At 35.2% G+C, this 9,796-nt stretch overlaps 1 protein-coding gene across 2 annotated transcripts; it reads right to left on the bottom strand.

The window, feature by feature from the left end:
• Positions 1-5,870: 5,870 nt before the first annotated feature.
• LOC132271615 (rust resistance kinase Lr10-like) lies at positions 5,871-8,451 on the bottom strand. Of its 2 annotated transcripts, none has more exons than XM_059773060.1 (4): positions 7,629-8,451; positions 7,362-7,390; positions 7,238-7,267; positions 5,871-7,143 (listed from the first exon to the last, which is right to left on the bottom strand). In XM_059773060.1, exons 1-4 carry the CDS (start codon positions 8,309-8,311, stop codon positions 5,999-6,001), a joined length of 1,887 nt encoding a protein of 628 aa, XP_059629043.1. In that variant the 5' UTR covers positions 8,312-8,451; the 3' UTR covers positions 5,871-5,998. The 2 variants fall into 2 exon arrangements, with proteins under 2 accessions (XP_059629043.1, XP_059629044.1); XM_059773061.1 differs by having other exon boundaries at positions 7,644-8,450.
• Between the last annotated feature and the right edge of the window lie 1,345 nt (positions 8,452-9,796).

Here is a 9,796-nt window from a genome sequence, read left to right as displayed (position 1 = left end):
GTCACAAGTATGATGTAGAGGTTGTGGACGTATGGTTTATATGCCTTAATACATCCTGATGAGGAGTGTTAAGTATGGTTGTTAAAGGAACTTGTTTGATCCAGTAAGTATAGGTTGACGTAGTTATTGGATAGAGTCATGCCAGTAACGGATGACCAACTAGTAGATGTGATCCTTGGCAATCTTGCAAGAGTTTGTTCTAAAAACTGATTGGTTGAGGGGTGGTTTCCATTTCAGGAAACTACAGGGATGCGTTAAAGATGTTTTGACTCTCGGTGAGTTGATTGTATGGTGCGGTTATCGAGTGAGTCTCGAGGTTAGGTTTAGAGGTCAGTTTTAGCTAGATAGTGTAGAATTGCACGATAAGGCAAGTAGTATGTGGTTGTTGAAGTGTCTGGTTGTTTATGAATGAGATAATGGATGGTAAGTACTATGTTACCATGTAGATCGTGTTTTAGAGTTATAAAGTTGTGAACTGGAGTTGTATTCCGGAAGTGTTTGGAGTATCGGAAGGTAGTACTAATGGTTGAGGATCCAAAAGGATATATTATTGACTCGAGTGATTTGGGACGAGGATGATCTCGTAGGTTTAGCAGGTAGCCCCATTTGATATTTCACTAGGGCCAAAGGTGTTTTAAAGAACGGTGAAGAGAAAAGGTAATGATGATTGCCTCAAGGGCATGAAGTTTTTTTACTTGTGCATAAGTTATCTTGTGAAGGATGATTCAAGTGACCGGTTAGATGGCAGAGACTGGTTTTTATTTTGCGGTTGACCTTGGTAGACTGTGTTATGTTGAGCACTCAAATTATAGTGAGCATCCTCCTTTTTCGGGATTTGGTGGCATGGCATTATTGCATAGAGATTGCTCTTCTCGTGACAAGTTAGTGGTTGTTGTAAGGAATGTCGAGAGTGAGGTATACCTAGAACTATGTTTTTAGCATCCTATGGATGTTTAAGGGGAGATCGCTTGGTAGTAGCTTATTGATCCGGTGGGATAAGGTTTGAGTTGTCATTCGAGAGGAATGGTGATAAGCGCCGAATATTGCATATTCAAGCGCCTTTAGCTGCATTAGTTAAATCCATTATTTGATTATTCTTTATAAATTATCTTCATTTGCACGTTTTTATATATTTCCAGGTTCATTGGCCAAAAAGGAGCAAAAATGGTGTTTTATTCAATCTTTGAATAGCAATGTGCTCAAGGCTAAAGTTCTGGCAGCAGTGGAATCTGACTTTGCTTGCCATTTTTGACCTATCAAACTCGAGAACTGGACTTCCATTAAAAAATGACATATTTAGAGCTTTGAATTAGCTTTCCAAATCTTCAAACGGTTCATCATTTGGAGTTCAGAGCAGAAAGTTATGGCTATTCTACCAAAGTAGTGCAAAGCAGGTCAAGAGGAAGGAGCATACTGGTCCAACTTCGAGCGCTCGAAGTGCTTAGTTCAAGCGCTCAAACTATGGGCAGACTACTCTCCAGGAACCATCATTTCAGCCCACTTGCACCTTGTTTCCCTCATTTCTGATTTCCATCTTTATGGGTTGGTTGGAGATGTCTTTTGGTGGGGTTTTTGAGCCTTGTTTGGTAGAGAGGAATGTCTACAAAGGAGGAGGACCACACATAACAAGATCATATCTCATTTTGCAAGATTTTTGGAGAGAGAAAGAGGAGGAGAAGGGAGAGTTCTTGAAGCTACAACAAAGGAGCTCAAAAATGGAGGTTGCATCCAAGCTTCTTCCTTCTTCTAAAGCTCCCATGGGTAACTAAACCTCCATCTAGGGAGGTGATGAGGCCCCTCCCTTGTAAGCATGTTCTAATTTAGGTTATATTTTGGGGATTAAAATGTATATTCTATGGTTTTTTCATAACCAAGAGCACTTCATTTCTTGTAATGAATGTTGATATATGTATGGATGATTTCTGTAAGTTGATTATCTTGCTTTAGATGATGTCTTATATTAATCATATTGCTTGAGTTTTCATGGTGAGAATGGAGACAAGGTTATGAAATGGTTTAATGGCATGTTGATAAGGAGTTTGATAGATCATTGCTTAGGTGAAACCTTTGATGATTTATGCTTATTTCTTACCTTCATGTGCTTCATCATTTTATCTAGGGCTTGATAGTCTTTCATTCAAGTAAATGTGGTTAAGCTACACATTAGTTAGGTAGTCTAAACATGTTAACGTTTGATGGATCATGCTTGCTTCAGATTTAATGAACTTCTTGAGGATATTATAGCAACCAAGTGTTGCTATGTATCATGACCATAATATATATTGTTTTTCCCCCAATTTAGCTCTAATCTAGCATGTGTATAGGGATGGAGGCGGATTCACTTCCCTATTCTTCTTTACTTGTATTTCATCTCCTTTAAATTCTTGCAAGCTTTTAATTTATGCACCTTAATTTCATAGCTTAAGTGACAATCAACAAATCCTCTATGAATACCCCCATCATTCTAAAAAGACTCTAGACACTTAGGTTGCCATAGATTAGCGCAGTCCCAGTGGTTCGACTTACCCGACCAATAGCCCTATTTTACAATGATTCGTGCTATTGCGAAGGTTGATTCATAATTGTAATCGACTCAACCGATCAAATGGTAATAAAGGTGTTAAGACATGATTGATTTTGTGCTAATGAATAAAACAGTTTAAGGTGTGGTCCGAACGGGGATCTGGATGTATGGGCTGCTTATTGATTGCTAGTTGGCCTGTAATAGGATTATGTAATTGTCAAGGCTAGTATAGATTGTTTTACCCCACTTGGGGTTAATAAGGGCGGTGTTGCCATTTAGGCACTTTATTTTTCTGATGAGTTGGTAGGTTGCTCTAACCGATGTCATAGGTTTTATGTGTACGGTGTTCGAGGCAGTGTCCCTTGGGATAGTGGAGATGGACTAGATGTCGAGGTGTCATTTTATGGCATAGAAGTTACCAATTGAGGAAGATTGTTTCTGAGTAGAACGGGACGCGGTGTATGGAAGGCAGTGATCATTCATAGTGTTTGAGTGTTATGAGTATTGATGCTCATGTTTGGTAGTCTCGTTGTGGATAGTATTCTAGCACTTGGCGTGTAGATGTTGCGTGTCAGATTTGTTTTGTCTGTATGGGTATTGCGGTATTGTATAAGTGAGGTTTCAGTATTGGGATTTCTAGGTGTCTTCCAATAGGCATTGATAATGCGAGATGGTTGGTTAGTGGCGAGATCGCCTAGATTTGAGTCCGTAGTTTCATATGGGTATCTTGGTTGGTTTTCTTCCTTATGTGTGATGGGGTATTAGGTATGCCCGGATTCAGTTGCCAGTCTCCTATGAGAGCGGTTCATTACATTCATACGCAAGGTTTAGTCTTGTGAAGAAAGTGTTACGAACGAATTATATTGATTGTGGTTTTTGACATTCCATGTATGATCTCGACTTCTCTTTTTCCCATTCTTTACTTGTCGACTCAAGGGAGCCCAAAGCCAGTGCTTTAGGCATTCTCTACTGAGTTGTTAAGCTCACCCCTTATCTTTAACATTTTCATAAAACTAGAGATGATATGGTAAAAAGCTTGCATCCACGGACTTAAATGTTGTTAGGATTTTTTATTTGTATTTGAGACATTGTACTTATGGCCAAGTCGGCCTCCTTTTGTAATCAAACTCTTTGGGATTGTATATAATCGACATGTATGTTTTTCAATCTTTAAATGATGCATAAACAGCATATTTTATTGATGTACATATCAATTATTCAAAGTATGATGTTGGTGTATCTATATTTTCATGTTGTTTGACTTTGGGATGAAACTGGACGGGTCTAGGAAGTGATCTATTTGATCACATGACATTTAGGCACTATCTGATCGGTTAGATGGGGTCATCTAACTAGTTAGATCAGATCGGTTAGATGCTCCCAACCAGTTAGATGGGCTTGACAAAGGTGGATTTTCCTGGGTTTATCATCTGATCAATCAAATGAGGCCATCTGATCGGTCAAATGCCTCCATCTGATCGGTTAAATGGTTACTTAGCTTTGCAACCTCACTAGAATGTCCATCTGATCATATGCCCCCATCTGATCGGATAAATGGACTGCACTTTGACCCCAGACTTTGGTACAATGACATATTTACCCCTAAACTTCACTTTAATCATTGAATGACCCTAGATAATGATAGTTTTACCCTTTTTGGGTTCTAAACCATATTTGACCATGCCAAATGACCATCATGCCCCTTGGGGACCCCAGAACTATTATAATGACATGAAGTGACCATAGTACCCCTGGGTTGTGTTGGGTCAGGTTAAAACCCGAATAACTTTTTGGACACTCTGGTTTGGATCGATACAATTTATGCTTGTGTAATTTTATGTGATGATATGCTTTCGATGTGCTTGAATGAATGAGGATTTAATTCCCAACGACTTGTATCAGAGATTATGGTTATTTTGTGTCTGAGCTCAATTTGAAGCAAAGATGTTGAGTACTCTAACCTTCGTGTGAATTTATTTTATTTTGATTTTTGTTTTTTAACGATGCCTATAATTTTAATCCTTTGAGGTAGGGACAGGTCGCCTATGATGGGCTCAAGTGCCCCCCACTGAAAACGGACGTTAACCGAAAGGGAATTGAAATAGAAATTGACTTAAATACTTATTAGGTCTATTTGAAAATCTACTTTGTGAGTGCGTATTGATTTTTTTTATTATTATTAAATAACCTAAACGACATCGTTCATAGAAATTAACGCTTCTATTGTTTTAAAAAAAAAAAAATTGTTAACATTTTATTAGACTGTCGAGGAGATAAAAAATAAGGTTTTGAAAGCAATATTTTATTTAATTCAAAAAAAATCTATTTTGTTAGTAAAAGTATGGGTTAGACAATTCCAGAATAATATCATAATGATCGTCAAGTTTACAAAAGTCACGTGAAAGAAATAGATTTTTTATAGAAAAAACTATTTTAAAATACATAAAATAAAATTAAAATAATAAATAAATAAAAAGAAAGAAAAACATGTAGGCATGAATAATAAATATAAAAAAAATAAATAAATAAATAAAAAGAAAAAAAGAAAAAAAAAATTAGGCATTATTTCTCATAGTGGTAGAAGATAAATTGCTTTAACAATTAAATCTATATAAAATGAAAATCAATAAAAATCAAAGAAATAAATGTACAATATAATTCTCAATATATATATATATATATATATATATATATATATATATATATAGTAATAAATTTCAAGGAAAAACCCCAGATTTATATAGGTTTGAAGGCTGGATGGAAATGCAAATACAATATAAATAATATTTAATAGTATATATTATATATAACATTATATTATGATACGTATTATATATAATATTATAATGGTATATATGTATATATATATATATATATATATATATATATATATAAGAAGTTGAGCAATGGTGGAGAATATGCGGCTAAGAGTGATAATGGAGTAGATATATATGTGGGGTATATTAAAATAGGTACAGAGGCATTTTTGTCACAAAAATATACGAGAAAACTCAATGTCCAAACATGTCCCTTTCAGCTAATAACTTCCGTTAGTTAAATCACCCTTCTCAGATAGTTAAGGGGTTTGTTTGGCAAAAATAAAATAAAATAAAAATAAAAACCGAAGGTTTAGTGCAAAACGCAGATAGAAAAAAATGGTTTAATGATAATTTGAAAATTTTGTATATTCAATGACGTTTCCTCTCAAATTATTTTCTTGCTCCATCACTAATTATCCAAACTCATTAATAATAAATAATAAAAAGTTGTGAAGATTAGCTTGGTCTTGTCACTCCTAATTTGAATTACACCATTAGAGCTAAAATTGAGCAACAACAATGGAGAGTACGAAAGTTATTTTATTTTTCTTTAGACGAGTGCACTTGACATACGTTTTAATTAATTTGACATGATTAATTTTAAAAGCAACCAAGTCTACAAAGCATCAATAACAGAGTAATTAAGTACACACTCCTACCTTAACATCTCATCAATGGTTACGCTCATAACAGCATGGGATGAAGTTGATAACCCTATTGTGTTGTTATCTGCTTGATCCTCCACTGATATTACATTGGAATAAAGGAAAGGCTTGGGAGGCATTTGCAGCAGCCCCTCCTCCCCTTCTAGCATTTGCAGGACTTCGCTCATGGAGGGACGATCCACAGGCTTCAGTTGTATGCACCACAATGCAGTTATGATCATCTTCCTCGCACAACCTTTTTCTTCTTCATTGACATCTCCCAAATTTAAATCCTCTCCTTGATTGATATGGTCATAAATCCAAAATGGGAAGTATATATCACTTGCGTGCTCTGCATGTGCATTTTCATATTTCCTTTTCCCCACCATTTCCATTAACAGCATACCAAAGCTATAAACATCAGCTTTATATGACACACCTCCAATGTTCTTATAAAACAACTCCGGAGCAATATATCCAAGTGTTCCCCTTGCTGCAGTGAGAGAGACAATACTATCATCTGTGGGGTACAATTTTGCAAGGCCAAAGTCTGAAACTTTTGCTACAAAGCGTCCGTCTAGAAGAATATTGTGAGGCTTGATATCAAAATGTAGAATTTGCATGGCACAACCTCGATGCAAGTATTCAATCCCTCGAGCCACTCCAACCGCAATCTCATACATTGTATCCCACCTGATGATGGAGAGATTATTTTCTTCTCGTGAGAAGATGAACTTATCAAGAGATCCATTAGGCATGAAGTCGTACACGAGGGCTCTTCTAGATCCCTCTGCACAAAATCCAATCATTCGCACCACATTAACATGATGAATCCTTCCGATTGTGGCAACTTCACTGATGAAATCTTGCCCATTACCTCTTGACGTGTTCAATACTTTTACTGCTACAAGATCACCACTTCGGAGCTTTCCTTTGAACACGGAGCCATATCCTCCTTGACCTAACTTATCCTTGAAACTTTTGGTCATCTGCTTTATATCTGAATAGGAGTACCTGATTGGCATGAAGTTGTTTTGACTCTGGAGAAAATTTTCGATAGTATCATCGATGGACAAGTGCCTTCGTCGGAATCTATATGCCAACAATATAATCAAGCACAACAACCCAATTGAAATCCTTACTATGATGTACACTCCTAAAAAAGAGATGGATATCGAGAGATTAGATATTAGTACAATTTTAACTAACATGTGAGAGAGCTAGAGACTAGGTTTTTTATTTTAACTCACCTGCCGTGATTCCGGCGATGATTAGTTGCTCTGATAAACGAATAAATTAATATATCAAAATGAGGTATACAAGAAAATTAAAATCAAGTAAAGAAAAGAAATTGATGGAATAGCATATCCTTACTTAGATTACGGAAAAACAAAACCAATAACCTGCATTCAGCCAAAAGGATGACGTGAAGTTAGTATTTTCTGCAGAAGCAAGCTAGCTATATATACACGTAAGCTGCCATGATCACTTTGGATTTTGCATCTGAGAATATTTAGTTCAAAATTTTAACTAAATTTCTTCAATGTGCTCCCAAACATAGCCCCTTTTTGCGTGTGTGTGTGTGTGTGTGTGAGTGATCGTGTGTGTTTCTATCAACAACCTTTGGCATGCATTAGATACCTCCATAGTACATACCTCTCCCATAATAAATATTTGTAACCGCCATTGTAGCTAAGCTGAAACCCTCGAAGCAACTCCTGATGAATATCAGATTGAGTGAGGTTCCTATAGGAATCAATGATGAATGGAGACGGATACTGAACAAGGATGGTACAGGAGTCACGAATTTCCATTAAATCAGTTGAAACAAGATATGATGATGAGTTTGGTTTGGAGGACGAAGAAATGCTGGTGCTGTTGGCACAAGAAGAGAAATCTGTGTAGTTTGAAGAATTCACCGGGTTTGGACAACTCACAAAATATATGAAATCTCTGTATAGACCATAATAAATATTAGACAATGGAAACGAATTGCGAGGAAAGGAGCAGTAATCGTTTTTTATATCGACATCCACTAAAGTAATTGTTCGGTTCTCATAAGAGATCTCTTGGACATAGTATTTGACTCCAGACAGGTCCAGAGTTGTGCGATTGTTCTCACAAACCAGTTGGTGGTGACCGTCACCGCAGCTACGAGGATGGTCTTTCAAGTGAAAAGGGTAGCTGATGTTACCAATGTCTCCGCAAGAAAGGGAGCACTGTTTTTTTCCTATTTCTTGGGCAATATAATCTTCAGGAAAAAGAACAACTACAAGAGCCATAAGCCCAACAGTACTACTAAATGCTCTTGACATCATATACATATATATATATATATAATATGTGTGTGTGTAAATTCTTGCTTGTGGGTATTTGTATATGGCTGAGACAGAGAAAGGATGAGATCAAAGACTGGTTGCGAGTTGGATTAATATGAAGACGAAGATGATGAAGATAAAGAAGATGGAATATTATTATATTCTATTATTGTGCGGCTGTAATAATATAAAGTTTTTTGAAAAATCAAAGCCATTCATCAGACAGATGAGGTGATGACTTAAAATTGATAGTGGGCCTACTAGTCATGACAAGTGAGAAGAAATAAAAGGAAAAAGATTGAGGGGTTTGTCAGTTGGCATCTATAGAAAAGTCGCAAGAAAAAAACAAACCACAATACATTGCATTATTTTCTTTTTCTTTTTACTTTTCTTCTTGTTTGACTAAAATAAAAATAAGAAATGAAATAAAGTTTGACATTGTAACTCAGGTTATTTATTCTAGGGTCACTTTTTGGTTTGTATTGAAAAACCAAATTTGTAAGAAAAGACTTCTCAATCTGTAAAAAGTGATTATGAATGGTGGAGCAAAATTCATAAAAAGGAGGCTTATTTATATTAGTTCACCATTGTTTATATATTAAATTCATCCTAAAAGTTTGGGTAGATAAGAATTTAGCCCTATAACTCAAAAATATTAGAAATAAAATTTGACTTCTTTTAAGTGCAAATAATTTTTTGAGAGAGTGTGTGTTCTATCAAGTAGAGAGGAAAAATATATATATTCATAAAAATGAGGTTTCTTTTCATAGTAGAGGAAAAGGAGTTTTATCAATTTTTAATATCAATTATTAGTTAGATAGGAATTAATATAGATTAAATTAAATTCTATTGGTCGGGACCTAAAATAATTGGTATACAATATTTTCCTCCAAACCTATGTGTAGATATCCTCTCTTTTCATAATACTGATAGGGCCATACTATATAAAAATGGAATAACTAATTTCGAATCAGTTTATTTCAAGTAAAACTAGGTTAAACTAATTTTTGCTAACTTTTCTTTTTTTCTTTTATAATATTATGATTTATGAAAGAATAGTGTTACATTCATATTTTGTCAAAGTCTAACAAGTTGGTGTTACATTTTGCAATGGCATATGACCTTATAATTGAAAACATCTATTTAAAAAGAGAGATGAACATTTAATAACTTTAAAATTAGATCAGATGTAGGCCAAATGAGACACAACATGGGCCACTAGTTTTAAATGTAATAAATGGACAATCTAGGAGGACAAATAGAGGTGGGATGTAAATGTAGTAGTACTGGCTTGGGCCTAATTCCTATTAGTTAGATCACAATATGGGCATTTTTAGCCCACGTCTCATGTTTATGAGTCCACGCCTTAACATCTCAAGAATGTACATTTTACAATTTTTTCTTTTTTTTTTTTTAAACATTGACCATACACGCCTACCCATTTGCTTTTAAAAGATTAAAGAGTTTCACTAAACTACAACTTTTTGTATG

Source organism: Cornus florida, unplaced genomic scaffold, assembly GCF_030987335.1.
Source record: "Cornus florida cultivar Cherokee Brave unplaced genomic scaffold, ASM3098733v1 CherokeeBrave_3.0.0_Hap2_Chr08, whole genome shotgun sequence".
Lineage (NCBI taxonomy): Eukaryota > Viridiplantae > Streptophyta > Magnoliopsida > Cornales > Cornaceae > Cornus > Cornus florida.
Note: the sequence above shows the minus strand (reverse complement) of the source record. Positions and strands in the feature narration are given on the sequence as shown.

Coding starts and splice junctions, on each gene's coding strand:
- LOC132271615 (XM_059773060.1), bottom strand. CDS start 8,311: ATGTATATGATGTCAAGAGCATTTAGTAGTACTGTTGGGCTTATGGCT. Junction 7,268..7,361: donor TTTGTTTTTCCGTAATCTAA/GTAAGGATATGC, acceptor TTCGTTTATCAG/AGCAACTAATCATCGCCGGA. Junction 7,144..7,237: donor CATCGCCGGAATCACGGCAG/GTGAGTTAAAAT, acceptor TCTCTTTTTTAG/GAGTGTACATCATAGTAAGG.